Genomic DNA, 26,152 nt, shown 5'->3' on the forward strand with positions numbered 1-26,152 from the left:
GTATACGTTTAGAAGGTCTAAAAGCTAGTCATGACCTTGGTGTGTAGGTTTAGATAGTGTCCAGATTGGAATCCTGATGCTAAAGACTTAGTAAGACAAAAAAAAAAAAAAGAGTTGAGAACTACTTAAGGCTATCTAGGTGCTGCAAGGGCAGCACAAAGACATCTGCTGTTGCCCTACAATACAAGGCTTATAGAGAATTCAGAACTGCCATTGACTCAGATATAAAAAGAGTGAAGGACTTTTTAGCTGACCTCCAAGAATACCTAACCTCCCTCTCAGAGGTAGTCCTTCAGAATAGGAGAAGATTAGACCTGATATTCCTTAAAGAAGGATTCTGTGTGCTACACTGAAAGAAGAATGTTGCTTCTATGCAGTCCATTCAGGAGTAATTAAAGACTCCATGAATAAACTTAGAGAAAGGTTAGACAAAAGACAGACAGAGAAGCGCATCAGGGATGGTTTGAGAGCTGGTTTAGAAGATCTCCTTGGATGACTACTCTGATATCTTCCCTTATGGGACCCTTCTTAGTTTTGCTTCTGCTTCTGATTATAGGTCCATGTGTGTTAAAGAAACTAGTTAATAGGTTTGACTCCTACAAAAAGATAGAGACGCTCAACAAGGTTGGTTTGAGTCTTGGTTCACTCGGTCTCCCTAGATGACTACCCTACTCTCTGCTATATGGCTGGGTCATTACTAATAATTTTCTTGGTTTTAGTTTTTGGACCCTGCGTGACAAACAGGTTAATTGCTTTTGTTAAAAATCGAGTGGGTGCTGTGCGGTTGATGGTTCTGAGACAACAGTACCAGTCAGTTAGGACAACTGGTGAGACCAAATACGAGACTTGATATCAAAATTCTAAGATTAGAATTACTTAGTAGAAGAAGAGGGGAATGAAAGGAAAATTATACAGATTTAAGGTTTAAAAATATGAAGTTAAAAGAGTAAGTTTCAAAATTCACAGACTCAGGGCTAAACACTGTGAAAAGCAAGTCCAGGCAGCCCCGCCCTGCCGCTAGGACTAACAGACCATAAAGATAAAGAAAAGGAATGCAGGAACCAGCCCGAGTTATCAGGACTGACCCAAACCATCTGGCAGAAGGGCACCTCCCCCAGCTTACTCAGAGTCACACCTTAACCAGATGTCCTTCAAACCCTGATACGCCCCTAGCTCCTAAAATCCTGTACGCTCCAGTCAATACGTACTCTCCTGCTGTGCTGTAATCTCACTGCCATGTTTAAATGAGCCAATCACTTATAGCCGCGCCAGAAATTAGCCAATTGTGTGTAACCGCGCCAAACCCCCTAGCCTTCCCTATATAAACCCCTGACTTTTGAGCTTCGGGGTCGACACCTCTGTCTCCTGCGCAGGATACGTGTCGACCCGGAGATCCCCGTAATAGATCTCCGTAATAAACCTCGCCTTTGCTTATTACAAAAAAAAAAAAAAAACAAACAAAAACAAAAAACAAAAAACAACAACAAAAAAAAACTGTCTCTAAAGACTCAAGCTTCCACACATGCTCCACTATGTTCATAGCAACCTTATTTATAATAGCCAGAAGCTAGAACGAACCCAGATGCCCTTCAACAGAGGAATGGATTTTTAAAAAATGTGGTACATCTACACAATGGAGTACTACTCAGCTATCAAAAACAATGACTCCATAGGCAAATGGAATGAAATAGAAAATATCATTTTGAGTAAGATAACCCAGTCACAAAAGAACACAAATGGTATGTACTCACTGATAAGTGGATATTAGTCCAAAAGCTCGAATTACCCAAGATGCAGTCCACAGACCACAGGAAGTTCAAGAAGAAGGATGACCAAAATTCAGATGCTCCCATTCCTTCTTAAAAGGTGGAACAAAAATATCCGTAGGAGGGGATATGGAGGCAAAGTTTAGAGCAGAGACTGAAGGAACACCCATTCAGAGCCTGTCCCACATGTGGCCCATATATATATATACAGCCACCAAAACTAGGTAAGATTGATGAAGCTAAAAAGTACATGCTGACAAGAGCTGGATACAGATCTCTCCTGAGAGACACATCCAGAGCATGTCCATATAGAGGTCAATGCTAGCAGCAAACCACTGAACTGAGAATGGGACCCCCTTTGGGGGAACTAGAGGACGAATTGAAAGAGGTGAAGGAGCTTGCAACCCTATAAGAACAACAATGCCAACCAACCAGAGCTTTCAGGGACTAAACCACTAGCCAAAGACTATACATGGACTGACCCAGGGCTCCAATGCATATGTAGCAGAGAACAGTCTTGTTCGGGCACCAGTGAAAGGGGAAACCCTTGGACCTGCCAAGGTTGGATTCCCAGTTCAGGAGAATACTGGGGGTGGGGAGTAAGGGGATGGATGGGGGAGAAAACACCTGTATGGAGGAGGAGGAATGGGTGGGGGCTTATGGACAAGAAACCAGGAAAGGGAATAACATTTGAAATGTAAATAAAGAAATATATCTAATTAAATTAAAAAAAAGAAAGCCTATTGAATAATGGGGGAAAAAAGACTCAAGCTTCCTAGGTATTACCAGGAGAGCCTTCTACTGAGGCTGAACACGCCCTGTCCTGTCTTCTTTAACAATTATGCAGTCTGGGTGAAATTCTGAAACATTTTGGGACCTGGTTTCTCCTCTAAAGATAGTCCTGTTTGCCACATTCGCAAAGAGGCTGTGGAGACAGCTACTCAGTAAACATCACTGTGCCTGCCCCATTTCGTGGTGTAAAATGAATATGGAGGTCAACCTGATGACTGAGAACCCCTGAAGAGACAAGCCTGCAGGCCCGTCTGTGAGGAGCACCGAGGTTAGGTTAACCGAGGTTGAAGGCTGTGAGGGGGCTTTCGGGGGCATGAGTGTGGAAGTGCTCCCTCAGCAGTGTGTGAGCAGGAGAAAGCAGCTGAGAGCGTCATCTTCCTCTGCAGGCTCCTGAGTGTAACAGACAATGTCCCTGAGCTGTGAGCCAAAAGCAACCGCCCCGACCTTACCGCTTCCGTCAGGCTTGGCATAGCAGAACCAAAGCACGTGGGAAACCAAGCTGACCTAAGCGGTGATATAAGGAAGCAGGCCTGTGCTGGGTTTAACAACTGTTGAAAGGAAGTCTAGAGGCAGTCAGATCAATAAGACATAAGTAGGAGGAAATGGGCAGGTATGCATGCACAGTCTATACATATGTCTGCGTATGTAAGTGTTCCGTTGCCACAGGGGCTTATAAATCCATCATCTTGATGCAGGGCCAGATTGCTGAGAAACCAAGTCCTATGAAATGGGTTGATGTAATGAGTGGGGCAGAGAAGCACCCACTTCCTGATGTGTGCGCCCACTACACGGCCACCATGCAACATGGGTTTCAGGTTTGAACGTGCTCTCTTTCAGTCTTGTCTATCATGTGCTGTGAATATTAAATACCACGATGGTTACTTAACAGCGTTATTGACAGTCACCTCGAAGGGGGGAAGGACTGGCACATTACAGTGATGCTGGACACAGTCACACTGTGCACTTGAAAAGACCAGACAGAAGCAGGTGAGTCCCTGAGGGACATGGCAAGTTTCTAGATAGAACTTCTGTGATGGTTTATATATGCTCACCCCAGGAAGTGGCACTCTTAGGTGTGGCCCTGGTGGAGCAAATGTGTCACTGTGGGTGTGGGCTTAAGACCCTTCCACTAGCAGCCTTCAGATGAGGATGTAGAACTCTCAGCTCTGCCTGCACCATGCCTGCCTGGGCGCTGCCATGCTCCCACCTTGATGATGATGGACTGAACCTCTGAAGTTATAGCCAATTAAATAAGACTTGCCTAGGTCATGGTGTCTGCTCATAGCAGTAAAACCCTAAGAAACCTTCTCATGTTCCTCAAATAAAATTTTTCTTTTAAGTATAAAATTCATGTAAAAACCTACCTCTGGTCTATGAAATGCTTCCTGTTTAAGCAATCTTTAAAATACATTATTATGTGTGATACTAATCTTTCTGCCCTGACTTCTAATTATATATGCATGCATCCTAGTTTTTGCTTTTAACCCATAAGCTCTGTGAGGCAAGGACTGATCTTTCTAATATTCAGAGTGTACAGTTAGGTTCTCGCACATTGAGTAAAATAAGGAATAGTTTTTTTAATGCTGAAAAAAGTGTAACTTATTTTCCAGGCAAATGAAAGGCAGAGCTCTTTGGGGCAGGCTGTGATGTGTGCTGATCCCTGAGCCATTGACCAATTCACAGCTCACCACTACGCTTCTGCTTTCAAGGAGAATGTACAAGCACTAGGCACCGGGGAGAAGGTCGTGGACAAGGCACACAGAGCACATTCCTGGCTGGGGGGGAGTTAAAACCCACTGGACATCCTCCGCTTACAACACTGCTCCCTAATGGAAATTACTACAAAGACAGCAAGGAGTCTGAGCATGGCCACTGGGCTGATAAGCTCAACCCTCCTGACAACTCACCCCAGTTTCTGACATCGGTTCTTTAAAGCCCGCAGATTGGCAGCTTCGTGGTAACCTATGTCCTGAGACCCCTCCTGCTCTATGGAGGTCTGTGATTACTCTCCCCTTCCCCTAAGCCTTCATCTATGAATCTATAATAAACCTCTCTCTAAAGCTCACTCCACATGGTCCATGTATTTCATTCTTCAAGTTCATAAGAGAAGAAGCCCAAACTCTGGCTCTGGGGAGGCTTTGGTGGCTTCTACGTTTCCTGGGACACTAGCCCCACCCCCTCCAAGGCAAGCTCACCAAAACCCAAGAAAAACTGTGTCACTCTCAAGAACAATCTCCTATTCCCGCATCAACAGGATGGACCCTGATGTAGATCAGGAAACAGGTTACCCTCACTAGAGATATCCCAGTTCATACTTTGGACAGATAGAGCTATTCTTTTACGCAATTATCAATTAGAAAAAAAATTTTTGAGTGGCTACCATTACAGCAATGATCAAATCCAGATTAAGGTTGTGTTCTCTTGTGACTTTACATTCTAAATGGGAAAGAAAGATGCAAAACAAATGAATGAGTGATTAAGAGGCTGTGTAGTAATAAGTGTTAAGGATAATTTGCTATGGTGAAGCTTATGTGCCAACCAGACTGGGCTCGCGGCTGCCCACACAACTGGTTAAACGTTACTTGTGGGTAGGCCCTGGGTGTTTCTGGAACAAATTCCCATTCAACAGAATAGAACAAGTGAATTTCTGTCTCATAGGCGCAGATGAGTCAGCAGCATCTAACCCATGAGCTCCTTCACCATTCAACCAGGCAGAGGAGGTACAACATTGCTACCCTTGAGCCAGGGCACATGTCCTCTAAGAATACCAGCACCCACAACTCCTCAGTTCTCGGAACTTGTGATTTGGGGTACGGTTGAGAGCGGCACCATTGGCTCTCGTGAAAGCTTCAGACTCAGACTGAAGCACGTCCGTCTCTGCTCCTCAGAACTCAGGCAGGAGATGACAGGGCATCTAGGCATCCACAGCCACGAGCCAGCTCTCCCAGCCACCTTCCTCATGTACGTGTGTATACACACACTTCTATTCATTTCTATAAATAGAGATGGTAATCTAGAGAAATGGAGATGTCTCTGGCTCTGTTTCTCTAGAGAGTCACAATTCAGAACAGCTGAGCGTGGCAGTACAAGAGAGAAAGATGAAATGTGTCACTTTATATGAAATAGCTAGGAATCTCTCTCTCTGGATGCCATCTGGCTGGAGACTCATGAAGCTAAAGGAGGGAGGCACCTGAGGGAAAGAAGCTAAGTGAAGTCAGCAGCAAATGTGCAGGGTGAGGATGGCCCAGTGCCGTGACCACCGACTGCCACAGTACATCAGTACATGATGACCTCCGACCTCCCGTCTCCTGTGCACCCGAGTCTCCCTGCTTTTCTTACTCTCTGCCACCAGCCTTCCTTCCTATTTCCCAGGAAATATAAACAATAAATAGATAGATAGATAGATAGATAGATAGATAGATAGATAGATAGATAGATAGATAGATAGATAGATAGATAAAACTCTAGAGTCTTCATTTTAGTTATGAATCAAATCTCCCCTCTATGACTGGACTGCTCTTTTTTTTATTGGATATTTTATGTACTTACATTTCTTTTTTTTATTTTTATTTATTTTTTTTTAACTTGAGTATTTCTTATTTACATTTCAAGTGTTATTCCCTTTCCCGGTTTCCGGGCCAACCTCCCCCTACCCCCTCCTCCTCCCCTTCCTTATACGGTGTTCCCTTCCTCATCCTTCCCCATTGCCGCCCTCCCCCCAACAATCACGTTCAGTCTTAGCAGGACCCAGGGCTTCCCCTTCCACTGGTGCTCTTACTAGGATATTCATTGCTACCTATGAGGTCAGAGTCCAGGGTTAGTCCATGTCTAGTCTTTAGGTAATGGCTTAGTCCTGGAACTCTGGTTGCTTGGCATTTTGTTCATATGGGGTCTCAAAAGCCTTCAGTTCTTTCTCTGATTCCTTCAAGGTCCTATTCTCAGTTCAGTGGTTTGCTGCTGGCATTACGCCTCTGTATTTGTTGTATTCTTGCTGTGTCTCTCAAATTCAGCTCCTGTCGGCCTGCTTAAATATGTATGGGCCACATGTGGGGCAGGCTCTGAATGGTGTTCCTTCTGTGTCTGTTTAATTCCTGCCAAATAAAAAGGGTAAATATTTTGAAACAATTCTAATCTAGGGTAATTCAAATAAATAAACAAATGACAAACTCTGTGATTGGGTTACCTTCAGGATGATATTTTCCAGTTCCAACCATTTGCCTCAAATTTCATAAAGTCATTGTTTTTGATAGCTGATTGTGTAGATGTACCATATTTTCTGTATCCATTCCTCTGTTGACTGGTTCTTTCCAGCTACTGGCTATTATAAACAAGGATGCGATGAACATAGTGGAGCACGTGTCTTTTTTGTATGTTGGGGCATCTTTTGGGTATATGCCCAAGAGAGGTATAGCTGGATCCTCAGGCAGTTCAATGTCCAATTTTCTGAGAAACCTCCAGACTGATTTCCAGAATGGTTGTACCAGTCTGCAACCCCACCAACAATCGAGGAGTGTTCCTCTTTCTCCGCATCCTCGCCAGTATTTGCTGTCACCTGAGTTTTTAATCTTAGCCATTCTCACTGGTGTGAGGTGAAATCTCAGGGTTGTTTTGATTAAATTTTTATGAAAAGATTAACATTTCTTTAGGTTTCCTCAATTTCTTTGTTTAGCTCTGAACCCCATTTTTTAATAGGGTTATTTGTCTCCCTCTCTAACTTCTTGAGTTCTTTGTATATTTTGGATATAAGGCCTCTATCTGTTGTAGGATTGGTAAAGAAATCTGTTGGTTGCATTTTGTCAACCAGTGTCCTTTGCCCCTTATTTTATATAATCCCATTTGTCCATTCTTCATCTTAGAGCATAAGCCATTGGTGTTTTGTTCAGGAAATTTTTTCCAGTGCCCATGTGTTCGAGATGGTGCCCTAGTTTTTCTTCTATTAGTTTGAGTGTATCTGGTTTGATGTGGAGGTCCTTGATCCACTTGGACTTAAGCTTTGTACAGGGTGATAAGCATGGATCGCTCTGCATTCTTCTACATGTTGACCTCCAGTTGAACCAGCACCATTTGCTGAAAATGGACTGCTCTTCTTAATACAAATAGGGAACAAATTTTTTTCAATTTGAAAAAAAAACCCAAAACCTCTCGATCCTTCACTAACTTTGTTATAGCTTTTGTATCCTTTATTTTAAAATTAACCCTGTTATCAATTATCCTTAATGTTCTTCTTTCATTCTTCCCTAAGCACATTTCAACCAGGCTTTGATTATATAATTCTGTGCAAATAACTTTAGTTAGTCCCCAACAGCAGCCATCTTGTTAAACCAACAGCCAGATCATTTTAACTGACCCATCATGTACACCCCCACCACGCGTCTTCTGAAACACATTGTCAGCTATAACCTGGGCATCAGAATCTCTTGATGTTCCTCCCAGGCAAAATGGAAATCCTTGGCCTTCTTCATGAATGTCTTAACTCTATAATATTCCACAGATTGATCTGGTAATTTTTTTTCCCTCCATTGTCATGTTTCCCCCAGTCAAACTTTAAATTTCCTTGATGCTGAGCTCTACCCAGTGAATATTTGTGATCTGGACTGGACCAGTATGAACGCAGTGGATTGTGACTGGACCCTGAATTACAGACTCACACAATTAGTTATGTGTGTCTGTGCTTGGATGTCTTGAAGGTACCTCAATCGAAACACACAATCCCGGACTCTCTGTGAGTTCCTTCCGAATACTGAGTTCCTACACTCTTCCTTGTATAACTCGGACACTGCAGAGGCTGGGGCGTGGTGTTCTCCTGACCTTTTGGTCAGTTTTACATGATCAAGTTTTATATCTCAACTACTTCCCATCAGACTTTCAGCTTCTCTGGTCTAAACTAATAATCTGTCTTGCTATGAAACTCAGTAGCTTTATAATGGCCATCCAGTCTCCACCATCATCTTTTTATAACTCAGATATTCTCAACCCAGTGTCCAGAATTGTAATGTGCCCACCTAATACTCAGGGAACTGAGGCAGGAGGGTCAAGAGTTCAAGGCTAGTATAGGCTACACAGGGAAACCCTGTCTAGGAAGAATGGAAAGAAAAAACAAACATCAGAACATTTACCAAAATTCATGCAGTTACTTCCTGTTTCTTTCAAGTTGAACCTCCATATCTTGGGTCTACACAATTTGGTTTTGGCTGCACCAGTGACATCAGAACACTTGGTTCTTTATCTTCTGTTCAATAAAGTCTGAGCTTATTGACCAACGAGAACAGCAAGTCCCTCACTCCCTCTCAGCAGGTCAGTCCCTTGTTTTCTCTTCTCTGTCACACTCACATCAAATACCCTGCATCTTTCCTTAGTTGTTTCTTTCCACTATGACATAACCTCTGTGCTAGTAACAACACATCTGCTCTGCTTACTGCTCTATGGAGGAAGACGGTTCCTGGCACATAAGAATTCAATTTGCATTATTGAATAGGCAATTAGTAGATTTAAATATCATTTTATTAAATAAATACAGGATGGAATGCAAGTGGGACAAGTTCAATTTTAACATCTATATATACTATAGAATATATTAGTAGAAAGTAATTATATAAGAGAAAATTCAATACTATATAAGAGGGGAAATGTGAATGGACCATGCCAATAAATAGACAACAGGAGGACTAGACATGTGGGAGCAAAGTCAGTTATCCACAAAAGCAGCAGAAATAAGCTGACTCTGGTGACAGATGTAGGCACGTGGGGTCTGCTAAACTTCCTGTTTCTCATCTGATTTCCTTTCTGCCTTAAAGATATGAGAGACTAAGGAGAAAATGCAAGATGATTCTCTAGAATCGAAGAGAGCTTTGGCAGGGGATCAGAGAACTGTCAGGCTGACAGTTGGTTGTCACAAGTTCATGTAGGAGCAGTTATCGCACTGAAGATGGCCCAGCTTGTTCAGGTATATGGACAAAAAGGTGCAGAGCTGGGTGTCAATAGGACTGGTGTGTTGAGATTTGGTCTGTTGCTATGTATTGTAGCGCTAAATTCTGTACCTGAAGGTCTAGACTAAGACTGAATCCTCATGCTTACAGGCTTTTGTTGTGCAAACCCCGTTCCTCGATTTTAAATTATTGGATAAATAAAATTGGCTACAGAAAATTCCTGGGGATAGGTGGGTTTGGAGTGACCTGGTTGGAGGACCAGGGAGAGACTGAGGAAGAAAAACAAAGAGAGGAAGCCTCTATGAGAGGAGGACAATGAGTTTGTGGCCAGGAGAAACAGCAAGTATCTGGGGTACACCACTGGGGAAGGAGCCAGGCAGCAGTTAGAAGAGTAGATTAGGGGTCCTCCCCAGTAACTGTCAAAACCAAATAAAATAACTGTAGTTGGAGTCTTATTTATTCGTAAGCTCGTCGGAGATAAGCCTAAAGCCTACACTGGTGCTGTGTAGATGAATGCAGAGCAGTAAGGGGGTTGAACATTACTGTGATGGGCTCTGTAATGAAGGAATCGTGGCCAGAGAGCACGGGCTAAAAGAGATGGGACGTGGGTGTGCAGGGATAAGGACAGGGTGGACACGGTAAGACACTGAAAAATGACAGCTAAAAAATACTAGACATTTCAGTGAGCCAAGAAGTTTGGAGTTGGGCATATACCATGCATGTAGGTCAGGTGGAATGCTGGAAAACTTGCTTATGAAGGGTTTGCCTTACTGAGGGAGCTGGCTGAGGTACAGGGAAGGGTAACGCGTTGGGCTTGGGGTCTGGGGTTTCAACCATGTGAAGTCTGAAAACGTCAGTGAGGAGTCCCAGCACAGAAGACAGGGGCAGTGAGCAGGACAAGGGAGAGGCTGAAGGACAATGCTTGACTCAGCCACAAGGCTCTGTGGCAGGAAAGGTGTGAGGCGGACATATGCATCAGAGGACAGGCTTCAGCTGGAGCAAATCAGTGAAGGGAAAATTCCGAGAGGAAGCTGAGATCTCACCAACAAAACCACACTCCTTAGTAACTGTGTTGGAATAACAAGCAATTTCCATCTTTAAAATATGGTAAGGTAATTTGCAGGGCTCATAGGAGTTTGTTGAGGTCTGTAGCCATCCATAAGCTGGCAACCTTAAGCCAATGGAAACACCGCTTCTCAGTCTGGAGGCTGTGGATATGAAATCAGTACAGCCACGTCTCCTCAGAAGTGTGTCTACCGACATCCTCTGCCGAGTCTTCTAGATCCTGAAGACGGCTAGCAGTCCTTGGTACTCCTTGGCTGGCAGATGCTATCGTCTAATCTCTGCCTCCATTGTTCACCCTGTGTGTCTCTGTCTCTTTGTTTTATGGAGATACTAATCACATTGGGTTAAGGACCCTGCCTTCTTCCAGTATGACCTTATCTGAACCAATTACATTTGCAGTGACTGTTTTCAAATAAGGCTACTTTGTGGTGTGCTGGAAGCTAGGACTTTAACAAATCTTGAGAACACTGACAACTCAGCCAGTATTAGGGGTGTAGCAAAAGAATAACATGGCTTTCATGGAATGTGTTTTTTTTTTTTAAAGTATCTCAATTATCTGTCCAGCTTAGTAAATAAGACCCAGAACTCAAGCATTTGACAAATTCTCATTGCAAAACTTACAACAGCCCCAACAGACAGAACGACACCATGAACATGAACCAAAAGTCAAGTGACACAGAAGCAGCCACCGAGGTGGAATGATGCCATCGAAGCAACGGGGAGAGCCCACCGCTTGGAAGGGAAGCCTCCAGCTTCTCGGCTGTCACAGCACCTTACACAAGCGTTAGACCCTCACTACTTTACGCTGTCAGAGCAACTGCAGTTCACAAGCTCACAGCTTTAAGTGGCGGGAAGCGTTTGGTAATGTGATGTTGAGAAAACACCTAGTTATGACATGTGGATGGAAAGAAAGGTAAGTGTGGAGTTCTCTGAATCTTCAATCAGAATAGGGTACCATGCATTCCAGATCTCAGTCACCGAGTTGTGGCTGAAGCTGCCCCCACGCTGTGTGTGTGTGTGTGTGTGTGTGTGTGTGTGGACGGACATGTGCGCACTGTGAGGCCATTGTTCTCTACCTTGTTTTGCTTTTATTGTCCTGAAGCTTTCACTTTGGCCAGGCTGGGCACCCAGTAAGCCTTGGGATTTCCCTTCCTGGCACCAGGATTACAAGCCTGTGCCCTCACACCCGGCACTGGAATTACAAGCATGCCGCATCACACCTTCCATGGGTTCTCAGGCTCACGTTGAGGTCCTCATGTTGGCTTCCTGGCAAGCACTTTACCACTGATGCATCTTCCCACCCCCCACAGCTCTTCTTAACTATGCCACATGAACGAGGTATCCATATTTTGCAATGTAGAAGACCTAGGCTATGCAGCCTATTCCTGTGCATGTGCTAGGTGCTGGCCTCTCTCCCTGCCTTGTGACTCTCAGATTCGCCTGCATTTTGTACCCGAAGAGGGTAGTTTCTGGTAAGCTTCTCTTGGGATGCCACATCTTTGATAAAACCACGAGTAGACAATTCCAGCTCCTCACATCTAATGTGCAGGTCAGCACACAGCAAGTCACGTCTTCTGAAGGAACGCAAATAATTGCACTCATTGCACACTGCAAATTGCAGGAGCCCAAATGCATGAGGTCTGCTCTGCTGAGGGAAGTGTCCTGATGACTCTTCTGACCTTGGCGGATCGGAGCCGGCATTTCAGAAGGCAAGGTGAGGCTGAGGCTTATTCCTTGAAGGTAATGGCTATCATGAAAGATGCAGGATCCAGCTGTTTGATAGTGTATGAGCCCCTTCTCCCTCCTACACAGCTGGTAAGAAATGAAGTCCCTCACTCTATTACTCTAATTGAATTCCAACTTGGGTAATTATACTATAATTAAATAAATTTTCCCCATAGTTTTAATTCACTGACAAATAGTGCTAGTCAAGTGGCTTCATTTCATTCCCAGACACGCATCCCCTCTCTGTTTCCATGATAAGTGGAGTGATTTATATTTGAAAGATATGTGTGCGGAAGAACCACACAGTTCATAAAATATTTTAGGTATCATTTATGATTACATATGCTTTGCTCAGCATGAGATAACATTAATTTCTATTATGATCTTTCATCTAATTTCTCATATGCTTAGTGCCAAAGGAAATAAGACAGTTAATTAGCATTTCTTGTTTTCAGAACAACTTGGGTCGAGTTACCCGGGGGCCTGTCTTTACTTGTAGTTTTGGCTTTTTCCCCCTTTATAGCACACGGTTCTGTCCTTGGGAGACGGGCTACACTTGGTGTTTATTTTCAGTTTTACAAACGGAAATGCTGTGGTAATGCTCCCAAGATCAGAGCAAGCTGCAGTATTACCTTTGCTATCTCAGCTGCCCCAGATCTCCTAGTACAAGGTTCTTTTTCTCAAGAAGACATCCAACACTAGTCACTATTAATTTACTTCAATTGACTATGGAAAAAAAAGATGAATAGTACACGTGTAATCCATGCCATAGGTCACTGGTTTATGATAATTTAATGATTTATCCAGGAGTTGGTGGTCTAATCACTAGGACCAGATGCTGTGCGGTTTTTCTGTGTCTCGGGGTTAATACTCTGGGCTCTGCTGAGAGAGGGTCTCAGAATAGGACACCAAGTTGCACAGAAGAATCCAGATTTCAGTGTTGTTGTAAGACTGACCTTGAAGGCTTGAGGGAAATCTTTAGGGGAGTCATGGTGCTGGGGTGCAAATGCAGGGCCTTGGGCATGCTGGGAAAGCCATCTACCACAGAGTCACATCTACAGTCCAATGGATGGTATTCAATAGAATATATCAATACAAGGTAAGAAAGGCAATATGGAAATACTCACGAAAAGCAGCAGGAGCACTGGAGTCACAACAATGCCCTGGAAGAAACAAGAGAGAGAGGTGGTGATCATTTGTTTGCTGAGAAGGAATTCTTCCCATTTTGATGGCCATACTAGTCACCTCAGTCCTGTTTAACAAAACGAGGAGAGAAAGATGGCTCTCCTACATCACATTAATGTCCCCTTCAAGATTATTTATGTAAGGCAACATTAGAACTACAACCACCCAATGCTCCTTAAACTTAACTTTCCCCTGTCTACATCTAAATTTCCTCCCTATAGAAATGTCCCACACGGGTGGAAGCTGGCAGAGAGCAAGGCTTCTCATTCAAGCTTTTCAGTCTAGCCTGGGTAAAGAGCCCCTTTCTGAGAGAAGACAGGTGGTTTGGTCCCAGTTGGGGTCCTCTCCTGAGCAAAGACCACGTCGACTGTGATGAATGAGATGTCGTGATTCTGTAATGTGAACTGATCTCCCCAAGGAAATGAGCTGCGATCTCAAAACTCATTTCACTTGATTAGACTCTGTGTCTCCACGGTGGAAAGAAAGTCTTTCATCTAATTCAGCCACACAGGACCACCTCAGTCCCTCTGCCTCCCCCAGGCAGAAACGAGCAAAAGATTTGTTTTCTCGATGACAGGGAACAGTTTGAGGCTGTTGTCAATGAGGCAGGATACAAGCTTTTAGCTTCCTTTAAAAGTATGCGTTTTGAGTTGGGAGTTAACATGACAGGGTTCACTTGAGAGCACCAGATGATGGTGCCTCTCTCTTAGTTCTTCCTCTATGTCTCAGAGCTTCGCTGTGATTTACACAAGAAAAAGCATTTCATATTTTTATTAATGCACTCTACTTGAGAGCTTGAAATTTTAGGGTCAGAATGTATGTGCAAGAGAGAGAAACAGAGACAGACAGACACACACACACAGAGACAGAGACAGAGACAGAGACAGAGACAGAGACAGACAGACAGATGGACGGACGAAGACACAGGGCTGTCCTTGGCATTCACAAGGACATCCCCAGTCTTTGCAGTTAGTGTATAGCTGGGAATACAGCACGAGAGAGACTACAGGAACAATGATGGTAAGATATTTTTAGTTTACTCTCATGTGAATATCCTTATACAGACTTGTTTTATTATTGAACAATAGATTGAATATGGTTTATTATGCAAGGGGAACAGCAGTTTAAATTGGGGGGGGGTGTTTTCACACTTTTACAGTCCCATCACTCCAGCACGTGTTGTGGTTTATCAATCCCACGGTTTCTATGAAACCAGCTCTCACCAGCTCATTCTGGCCAAAGCCAAAACCATTTTAGCTTAGAAAGGCTGCTGTTAAGGCTAACGGATCCCCAGTAACAATAATGAAGTATGAATAGTGAAGGGCTGCTACACTTTATTCTTAAAATTATATTTACTTCATATGTGCATGTGTAGAGACAAGGGGACAACTTATAGAAGTTCATTCTCCTGCTACCATGTAGGTCCTGGGTTCAAAGTCAGCTGTAAAGCTTTGACAGCAAGTGCCCCTACCTGCTAAGCCATCTCAGTGGCCTGAAAGGCTACTTCTGTCCTTTAGTGACTTGGAATACATTTAGAGATTGGGTGGAATTCTAGCCATCCAAAGAAATGTAGAAGTGAAAAATATCTAGCTGTTGATCACTCAACTTCATGTCATTTTAGAAACATTTATCAAATATCCAGTTAAATTCCAACCCCAGGCCCCCTCAGGGACTCATGGTGAGTCCGACATAGAGCCTATGTCCAATAGCTCATAGAGCAGTCGGGCATGCTGGTCTAGGTTCAGTACAGAATAAGCTGTAAGGCTAGATATTCTGATGTCGCTTATCTTTGAGAGATTTTATGGTGGAAGAGAAGCTGAGGCTGGGAATTAACAGAAAGTGATCTGGCAGAAGAAAGGCCCGGCCCCAGGGAGGGAGAGGCAGGCACTCCAAAGCCATAAGAGGTTGTGATGGTTTGATCACCATAAATTCATGTGTCTGGATGCTTAGCATATAGGGAGTGACACTATTAGGAAGCATGGCCTTACTGGGGGAAATGTGCCACTGTTGGGGGCTTTGAGGTCTCAGTCCCCAAGCTCTTCCCAGTGTGGAAGCCAGTGTCCTCCTAGCTGCCTTTGGATCAAGAGGTAGAATTCTCTGCTCCTCCAGCGCCACATTTGCCTGGATGCTGCCATGCTCCCCACCATGATGATAATGGGCGGAGCCTCTGAAACTGTGAGCCAGCCCCAATGGAAGGTTTCATGTGTAAGCGTTGCCCTGGTTACAGTGTCTCTCAACAGCGATGAGACCCTGGACAGAGGTTGGGCAGAAAAATACAGAAATGGGTGAGGTTGAGCAGAGACCAGTTCACCCAAGGTCTCAGAGGCCTGGGTTCAGTCTTATCAGCAACAGCAAGCTACCCAGGTATAAGGAGTTAATTAATAGTTACGTGTTTGGTACATGGACCTAAACACAAGCAAAACATAAACGTATTATACTAATTGTGTCTTGTCACTGCACTGGCAGCACTTCTGAGAAACAAGTATGACATCGTGGTAGGATAAGAACGTTTACCTAGGAGAATGGTTGAGCATTGTCACTCTGGTGATGTCTGCGCTGTGCTAGAGGTGATGCCTACGGTACTGGCTCTCACGGAGTGCCTGGGCGCCTTGTTCTTCCTGATACCCATTTCATTTGTCCTTATAATAACCAACAGGATTGGTAAGAACATGAGGACTATTAATGCTATTTATCTCTGGTGCATTCATGTGTTTTAAAATGTGACCCTTCCTGACTGAAGAGGGCACGTTACTCTGTAGCTCTCTTTCCTACCTGAGGAAAGAAGGGTTTTAAAAAGCCACGCAACCCAACCCAAGCTCACATAGCAAATTTGACAGAAGCTGGATATGAATCAGTAACTCTAAGTTTGCTGGTCACTGAAGGCAGCTCTCAACCATCAGCATGACTTCCTGCAGAACTGCACCATAGCACACGCCTTTGACCCGGGGATGATCAGTGACACCCAGAGATGGTCATTCTGGAAGCAGAGCACGGGAAGCTGCAGGTTTCTCTGTGCACACTTCAAACACATAGTAGCCAATAGAACAATCTCTAGCTTTCTACCAAGGACTAACAACATTTAGTTCTGAGGTATTAAAATGTGCACACCTTGTAATTCTGGCTAGACCATTCATCGTTATTTATCTGTGAGGGTTGTTTAAGTTCGTTAACTACAACTGGGTTACGAGACAATGCTGAGATCTCTTTTTCAGTTGTATTAGGGACCGAGTCATTTCCAACACCATCAGTTCTGATGTGAGCACTATTAAGTTTGAATGAAGGTAGCATATTTATTACTAAATGTATAGTGGCCCGTATTTATGAAGTACTCATGTCAGATAGTGCTAAGGTCTACTATTTAATGAAATCCTCACAACCACCATATGAGCTCTGTACTATAGACATCTTTAAACACAAGGTAAGGAGTTGAACCTTAACAGTAGTTGAATTGGGGGACATCTCTCTCCTTAACTTTGGAGCCCATACTTTTGAATGATGATGGCTCATGGTAAAACTGTTTGCTATCTGATGACACAGGCCTCCTGACTGGAGTTCAATGGCCGGAACTCATGTAAACGTGGAAGGGACAACCGACTCTTCGGACATTGTCCTCTGACCTCTACATACTCACTGTGGTAGGCTCTTACCCCCCCAAATTATATATAAATTAAATTAAAACTTAAAATCTTTGTATAACTATGAAGCCATTTCTTTGGAGTTCTAATTTAAGAACTAAATCAGAGAGGGGCATATACTCAGTGTGCCTTTTAATGACGTGAAAGAACTGTTAGGTGAGCCGCTGTGTGACACAGCTCATACGCCCCTTTAAAGCTCAGGTTTTGAAATACCAGTGTTACACGTGGAGGGGTCCTCAACATTTAAACAGTGACAGACAGCAATAAGGACTGAAGGCTAGAAAGGCCTTCTCCTCCTTCTTTCCTAAGTAGCTCCTCTAGGTGGAAGGCCACGTGTGGTGCTTCCGGCAGAAGAAGGCTCAGGGTCCTCTCAAAGTCGCTTGCAGCTCCCATGTGTCAAGTAAAGCCTTCTGCCTGCAACACCTGAGAGCTCAAGCCATAAAGTGATGGCTTTCACTGTCTCCAGAAAACTCCCCAAATCCATTTACTGTGGTGTTGAGAGTCACTCACTGCGTAAACACAGTCTAACGACAGCAGCAGGAAGGGCAGAGAGTGTCAAGGCTGATGCTGACATTCAGATATATGCAAATAAACCAGGAAACCCAGGCAGAGCTGTAGCGTGTCCCTCATCAATGGGACTCATAAAAACCAAAACTGAAAATGAATGTATCATTGTATTTTTAATAGAAAAAGTATGAAGAGATTTTGCTGTAACAGCTATGGTGGTCTCATTTACTGACGTCTGAGGCCAGTCCCAGGGTTCTATGTAACTTGACTACAAAAAAATGACAGAAGGTCAGCTCTGCAAAGGATCCTGGGACTTCTAGACCTAGTCCTCACCTGCCAACCTCCTCACAAGCCACATGAGCTGAGGAACCACTCAGATAACACTTGCTCTCCCCAACCAGTGGCCTGGCAAAAGGCCCAGTAAGAGGGGAGACACTTTCTTAACCTCAAGCCACTACCACTGTTGTCTGCCTTCCCTTGCAGCAATTTTGGGGAAGGCCCACCTTCCTTCCTTGGAGGGGCCTTTTCGCTGGCTCTTGAGTGGTTCACTAGAATCCTGGCCTCTTTCGCTCTTGCCTCTGGCCATGGATACATAAAGCTGCTGGTGGTGTTAAGCCCTCCTGGGATTCAAAGTCCTTCCTCCTGGGCCAGTTTGGAGCCCTGTTCTAAACGTACTCTCCCAACATGCATGAAATCAGACCCACTTAAGAGAGACGTCCTGAGCCTTGGAATTGGACAGAAAGGGAGCAGCCGTCCTTGTAGTGTGAGGCTGGAGCCCGCTGGCCAGGCCGAGGAGTCAGCACCTGAACACACACACCCTTCTGGACTCCTGTTTACTGTCAGTTAGTGGCCTGACTGAAACACGCGTATTGTAAATAAATGATTTGTCTTGTAGGGGGAAAAAAGGCCCTAAAGGTTACTGTTTTATTGACCTGTAATAAAGACTAACCAGTTCTGTCTGTACTAGAAAGGCATTCAGTGTGCTTTTCTGGTGGCTATACAAACACCCATGATTGCCTCGGAAGCCATTTACCATCTGGTGGTGCCATATCATCCAAGTGAGCTGAAGTCCAGCCCATCTATTCCATACGCGAGGAAACCATGCTGTCAACTTCTGAAAATTCAACTTTTGCAATACCTTTCCTTTGAGACTTGAATGTATATTTGTACAAAGATTAACTTTAAAAAGTTAACAACAACTAGGATTCTCCCAGCTCTCCGCCTTTTGCCTTGTGGCTAACAGATGAAGATATGTTAAGAAGCTAGGGAAAAGTTTGTCCTTCTGGAACAAGGTTATGGCAAGCCAGGATGTAACTGGTGGTTCTGGTTAACAAATTCAAAGCACTGGGTTCTGAAAGGGTGGTATGGGCAGTTCTGAGATCTCTAAATTTAAACAAAATGGGCAGGCCATGCAGTCAACGATGGAAATGATACTGCAAATATCAACAGCAAAGTAGGTCAGTGAGGTGCTTTAAGGACAAATAACCTTGTGTGGAAGTGTGTCTGTACGCGCAGCACTCAGATACTGAGGCGAGTCTGGGCTAAATTATTATTCCACCCCCAGCCCCAGAAAATCAACCACCTAACCAAACAACGACCATGGTTACCACACAGCCCGAGTATGCGCTGCTCTGTTAGATGCTGGGGTATATAATGGCAATTGTCACAGACACATCCATAACTTCTACGTCTTCAGAGACAAGCAACGGTAACACTGTGAGGAGCTCACAGGACAGGAGTCTCAGAGAGCCCTGAAAGGACGCAGGGGGGTGAGGACGCAAGAGAGGGAGGAGGAGGAGCAGGAAGAGGAGGCAGAAGAGGAGGAGGTGGAAGAGGAGGAAGAAGAGAAGAAGTTGCTGAAATTCAAATTGTGCAGTAGCAGTGCAGTTGGGGGGGATGAACCCAAAGGCACAGAACGGTCTTCTAATCAGTCCACCGTGGCGTTTGGGCTTTGCATCAGAGATGGCTCTGTTGTAGCGGGTACAAGGCCGACTAGCCCTTTCTCCTGGGGAGATTCGATTTAAGCAGTCTTGAAAGGGTCATGAAGAATGTGAGGGTGGGTAGTGTCTCCCCTCCAAAAATATACTGAGCCACAAGCTAGCACTGTTTTCCAACCAAGGAAGTGCCAGGTAACTTAGTCAACACTGGGTCAATTAAACACACATTACCAAGCTAGCTATCGCATTGTTCAAATATAATCACAGGGCCAATAGCCTCAGACAAGGAAAGGACAGCCAGATAACCACTTTGGAATGGCAGCTGTCCTCGGAGGTAACACTGATCCTTGGGCACTGTCACTCAAAGTAAGATTTTGACCAACGGAACTGATACCCAACTCACAATTTCTTCTTTTGCTTTTTGAGTGGACTAATCTGTTAAGTGTCCCTTTGAAATCTAGACCCTCCATAGACTGGAGTACGTCTCAGAACCAGCAGTGGTGGGCTATGCCCCACCCAGATCTGTTATTTCCTGATCTTCATTTTGGCAAGCTTCCTGGGTAATCTGTAGGTGTGGCGATATTCAGTCAGTGAATTTAGAACACAGAGCAGAAGCTGTGTTGGGCCAGGTAATTATCTGGTGCTTCCCTGCTGGAATCACTCCATCTGACTGTTGTCCTGGAAAGCAGCCAGGGACAACAGGTAAACAAGCAGGAATGGCCACAGGTGCCCTGGAGGCGATGACTGGCAGATCTCTGTGCCTTAGTATTGCTCTGAATTAACGACTATATTTCACAAAGAGAAGGGCAACAGGCTACTCTCTGAACACTTGCTCAGTGGACGCATTCGCACCCCGAGAACACCCCAACACATTTCTTTGTAACTCCTCACCGGCCGTCATGTGATTAAGCAATTACCAATCTCTCCCCAGATGGATATTAAATGACTTGTGGGTGGGGCCCACAGTTCCTCCTTCTCTGGTGTGCACAATGACATCTGCGCCACTCCAGCTGCTGATGGCACAGGCTCTGTCAGGGATGCTGTGTCCGCGATCGCAATTCACTTTTCTCAGACTTGCTTCGGTCACCTGTCCGAGCCAGCAGACATGGCCTGCTTATCTTGATACAACTTTCCTTTTCTCATATTGACCATTTATGATCCAAAGGTGATGCTCCTTGCTAAAGATGATGGGCAAAGGAAGGACTGGTGGGGAGGGGAAATAAAAGTGCTGAACGGAACAAACTGAATTTAGGGTCCTGATATTCTGACTTGCAGAGTAGATAAAGAACACAAAAAGAAAAACATGTATGGTTTCTCTCTTTTTTGTTTTGCTTTTGTTTGTTCATTTGTTTGGACATGGGATCAAACTTGCTGTAGCCGAGGCTGGCGTTGAACACCTGATTTCCCTGTGTCCCTGCCTAAGTTCTGGAATTAGAGATATATGCCACCAGGCTTGATTCTTGTCTTACTTTTAAGTGGAATAATTACTCTCTCTGGCTATGAAGACTCACCACCCCATGCTAAATAGTTAGCTGCTAACCTGGCCTTTTCCATGCAGATTAACAGGGACTAGAACAACTGAGGTCCAATTAATGCTCACCAAGTGATGGATGTGGGCATTTTCTGTGTTTTCCAAGGAAACTTCATGTAAATCTTCTGCACATTTACAGATTGAAAACGCCGTAAGTAAACCCAAAGAAGTGCCTTAAAATTCCTAATCTACACGCAGTAGCAAGAAATAAAGTGAAGGGTTAGGTTTTGATGAGACATGGGCTTCTGGAGCCAAGGCAAGATCTTGGCTGCCAAAGGTTCGTTTCGGCCTGCGGGCCGCCTCTGTGGGCGCACAGCTGTAATCAGAGAGTTTGTGACGTGGCTTTCCTGGGACTAAGAAAACAGTTCTCCACAGAAGCACAGCAAGCACCTCAGACAAGAAGCCTCGCTTCTTAACGGCAAAAGGTTGATTCCGTATGGCCTGGTGGTTGGCCAAAGCCTGACTGGCTGAAAAGCATCTGTTGGCGGTGCTCGAGGAGCTTCTCACTTTAGACTCAGCACCGTTTAGTGAAACTCAGGGTTCCAGGGCTGTGAGGAGACACCATGACCACAGCAGTGCTGTGAGGAGACACCATGACAGCAGCTACGCTTATAAAGGGAAGTGTTTGACTGGGGCTGGTTTACAGGTCCAGAGGTTTAGTCCATTATAGTCATGGCGGGAGGTATGGCCACAAGGATGCAGATACTGAGAGATCTGTATCTGAATTGGCAGGCAGGAGAGGGAGGGAGGGAGGCAGGGAGGGAGGGAGGAATAGGGAGACGGACAGACACTAGTGATAGGCTTCCTCCAACAAGACCACACCTCCTAATAGTGTCACTCCCTGGTGACCAAGCACACAAAATTACGAGCCATATGGGGACCATTTCTATACAACCACAAGTGGGTAGCAAATACTATCAAGAAACCAAAGGCCAGCATTTACTGAGAAATACTATACAGTAGATACTGTGCTAAGTGTTTTTCATTTCATCCTATTTCATTTATAATCCAAGAATGTAACCTAATAGTTTACACAGGAGAAACAAGAGGTTTATAGAGTGAGGCTAATGGGGTGCTGTGAAGAGGTGGGATTCAGGACAAGCACCACATTAACAGCTCAAGGGTCAGGATGCAGCCCAAGGAATGGGAGAATAGGGGTGTAGTCAAGATGTAAGATAGCAATACAAATCAAATTTCATTTGTATATAAATATAAATACTCATACATACAATGTCTCCTGTACACAGTGTTTGAGTAACTTAACGTACTAAATGACCTCTTAGGTATGGGAGTAACCCTGGATCTACATTCTCACTGGCTTAAAGGATTACACATCTATTCACTAATCAAATCTTGGGCATTCACAAAAGAACAGTGCCTGGCTGATGCTAGGCTGTTGTTATTATTATTATTATTATCATTATCATCATCATCATATTATTATTATCATCATCATTATATTTATTATTATTATTATTATTATTATTATTACTATTATCATCTGGAGCAGTGAATGGATGAATGAATGTATATTTACACATGCTTGTCTTAGGGAGCAGCATATCCACCTAATGAGGACAGTATCTTAAATGCTTCAAGACTCTGAAATTAGTAATAATGAGTCAGCTGATATTCAGGGACCTGCTGAGTATGCATCCTAAGCTATTTTATGCTTTGTATACACATGATGCATGCGGTCCTTAAACACACTTATGATAAAGCATAGCCTGACTTTCACTTTTACAGACAAGAAAACAGACATAGACAGGAGAAGTATACAGAAATTTAAAAGGCTACAAGGGGTGGAATGGGAAGCCATGGTCTCTACCATTATGTGTTTGTCTGCATCCTGAGTAAGAGGATTTAAGGAATGGAGGACATTAGAAGTGACCAGTCCCTCCTTTTACACACTATGAAACTGAGACCCAAGAAAGGCCCTCTCACCACCACAGCTGTCGTTAGCAGACGCATAAGAACTAGTGGGCAAGAGTACCACGTCTGTGCCCCAAGCTTTATTTCTGGTGGTACCTGTGCTCAGGTAGACACATGGTGTATAGTCTACATGCAGAAGAACTGAAGGCCATTGCCTGGACTTATGATTTGCTACACACACACACACACACGCGCAAAGCAAAGGGAATGGTAGATGGGGCATTACAATGGACTAGAAACAGAGACCCAAACACAGAGACCATTGAAGAGAACTAAACCTTACAATAGGTGCTCTCTTCCGCCTGCCCACTGAAATGAAACAAAACAGCCCCAGATGCTAATGCAGCTGGGGGGAACAGGTCTACAAAGCTCGCAAAAGGTAGATACATGCAAGATGATGGCTATGACAGAATGAGGGCCAACAAGGACAGAAGGAAGAGGCAATGGAATGACTGGTGGTGACTCCAGGGAGCTTAATTCAGGCCTCTGGATGCAGGGGAGGAGGAAGAGAGAGGAGGAGGGAAAAAAGTAAAACCAGCCCAGTCTTCTAGGATAATTAGAAATTGATTTCTCTTTAAATAATGCTTGGAAAATAACAGTTTAATCAAAACTACTGTTCAGATTTATTTCAAAGCTTTAATATACACAGACAGACAGACAGACAGACAGACAGACAGACAGAAAAGGGACCTCTGTTCATGTGAAATGAATGGGCTTGGCAAAGCTATTCTACTGCTTCTGGATGTGTCTGACTGGCAACACACTCTGTTTTGGGTGGTGGGGTGCCGATCGACACCAAGTGGAGACAACTGCGTTCCATTTGCTTTGTCCTGTGCATTGCTAGTCTGGTTTACTCCAGATTTTACAATATTCCCTATCAGAATGACCCCTCTAGCAGAGAAAACTAACCCACAACGGTTTTACTCTGAGAGGCTCCAGTCCAGGGGAGATGAATTAACCACTAAACCTAAAAAATATTACCACCTCCTGTGAGCATCACTGGTCCTGCCTGACACTGGGTAGAAGTGGGAAAAAAACCAACAACTCTGGAGAATTAACAACCTGAGGACCCAGCTATACCACTCCTGGGCATACACCCAAAAGATGCTCCAACATATAACACATGCTCCACTAAGTTCACAGCAGCCTTATTTATAATAGCCAGAAGCTGGAAAGAACCCAGATGCCCTTCAACAGAGGAATGGATACAGAAAATGTGGTACATTTACACAATGGAATACTACTCAGCTATAAAAAACAATGACTTCATGAAATTCATAGACAAATGGATGGAACTAGAAAATATCATCCTGAGTGAGGTAACACGATCAAAGAAAAATACACATGCACTCACTGATAAGTGGATATTAGCCCAAAATCTTGGATTAGCCAAGATACGATCCACAGACCACATGAAGCTCAAGAAGAAGGACAACCAAAGTGCAGATGCTTCAGTCCTTCTTAGAAGGGGGAACAAAAATATTCATAGGAGGAGATATGGAGGCAAAGTTTGGAGCAGAGACTGAAGGAACAGCCATTCAGAGACTGCCCCACCTGGGGATCCAGCCCATATACATACAGCCACCAAACCCAGACAATAATACTGATGCCAAGAAGTGCATGCTGACAGGAGCCTGATATAGCTGTCTCCTGAGAGGCTCTGCCAGAGCCTGACAAATACAGAGGTGGACACTCACAGACAACCATTGAACTGAGAATGGAGTCCCCATTGGAGGAGTGAGAGAAAGGATTAAAGAGCTGAAGGGGTTTGCAACCCCATAAAAACAACAATACCAACTGACTAGAGCTCCCAGGGACTAAACCACTACCCAAAGATTACACATGGGATTCAGCTGCATATGTAGCAGAGGAAGGCTTGTTGGGCACCAATGGGAGAAGCCCTTGGTCAGCCAAGGCTCAACCTCCCAGTGTAGGGGAATGACAGGGCGGGGAGGCAGGAAGGGGTGTGTGGATGGGTCAGGGAGCACCCTCATAGAAGAAGGGGGAAAAGGATTAGACAGGGGTTTATGGATGGGAAACCTGGAAAGGCAATAACATTTGAAATGTAAATAAATTTTAAAAAATCCAAATTAAAAAGAGGCCGATAAAAAACAAAACAAAAACAACAAAAAACCAACTTAGATGTGATCTCAGATACCAAATCTCTCTGGAGCTCGGCTGGACTGGAGAGAGGAGGGGAGCAGAGACTGGCCTGGCAGAGCACTTAGCTTTACCTTTGTGCGGGATAAAAAAATTGAAGAAGACGATCTTGTGGTCGGAGCTAGAGAGCATCTACCATGAAGTCTGAGGCCTGAGTTAGCACCTCCAAAGTCCGTGGAAATAGGGAACAGTAGCACCTTTGTGATCTGAGCACCCTGAGGTGAGATGGGGAGCTCAGGGGCCATTAGCCTCGATCCACAGCAGCAAACCACAGGAAAGCCAAGCAAAAACCTGCCTCAAAACACCCGTTGTCTCTGACCTCCACACATGCGTTCCACGTGTGGTACGAGTGAATCCTGCTCAGTACTCGACCCCGAACACCCCCACCACATGCACGCACGCACGCACGAGCACACACACACACACACACACACACACACACACACACACCCCAACATGTGGAAACTTTACTGTGTTAGTTAAGAAAATGCAAATAAGGGGTTGGGGATTTAGCTCAGTGGTAGAGCGCTTGCCTAGGAAGCGCAAGGTCCTGGGTTCAGTCCCCAGCTCTGAAAAAAAAGAACCAAAAAAAAAAAAAAAAAAAAAATGCAAATAAGTTGTGGAAGGAACTTTTAAAGCATTAGACTTTGATTCTGAAGGTAAATGGTTAAAGGCAACAATGACTCATCTTGCACATTATGTTGTATATTATATACACCACATTACCCGTAACGTTTCAGCTAAGGCTCATCCCAATACCCTTAAATCTTAATTAGTGGATTTTGTAAATAAGCAAAAGAGGATTTAGAGCGGAAATAGCTCTATCTATAGTCACACTGAATATCTACTGGTTTGGGGTATATGTTTATATATGCACATGTAAGCCAATTCTCCTTGCCTGGCCTCCTGTCTTGGTAGGCGTGCTGGGATCACAGACGTGCACACTGTGCCTGGCCTTGCACGGATGTGGCCCCAGGGACTGACCTCGGGA

General features: G+C 44.3%; 1 protein-coding gene across 1 annotated transcript in view; it reads right to left on the minus strand.

The window, feature by feature from the left end:
- Positions 1–26,152, minus strand: part of Slc10a7 (solute carrier family 10 member 7) — a 227,328-nt gene that overhangs the window by 64,911 nt on the left and 136,265 nt on the right. Inside the window, exon 6 of the mRNA XM_032887391.1 lies at positions 13,402–13,437. Within this exon, the coding sequence (XP_032743282.1) occupies positions 13,402–13,437 (36 nt within the window). The remainder of the gene's footprint in view (positions 1–13,401; positions 13,438–26,152) is intronic.

The sequence above is a fragment of the Rattus rattus genome, chromosome 17 (genome assembly GCF_011064425.1).
Source record: "Rattus rattus isolate New Zealand chromosome 17, Rrattus_CSIRO_v1, whole genome shotgun sequence".
Lineage (NCBI taxonomy): Eukaryota > Metazoa > Chordata > Mammalia > Rodentia > Muridae > Rattus > Rattus rattus.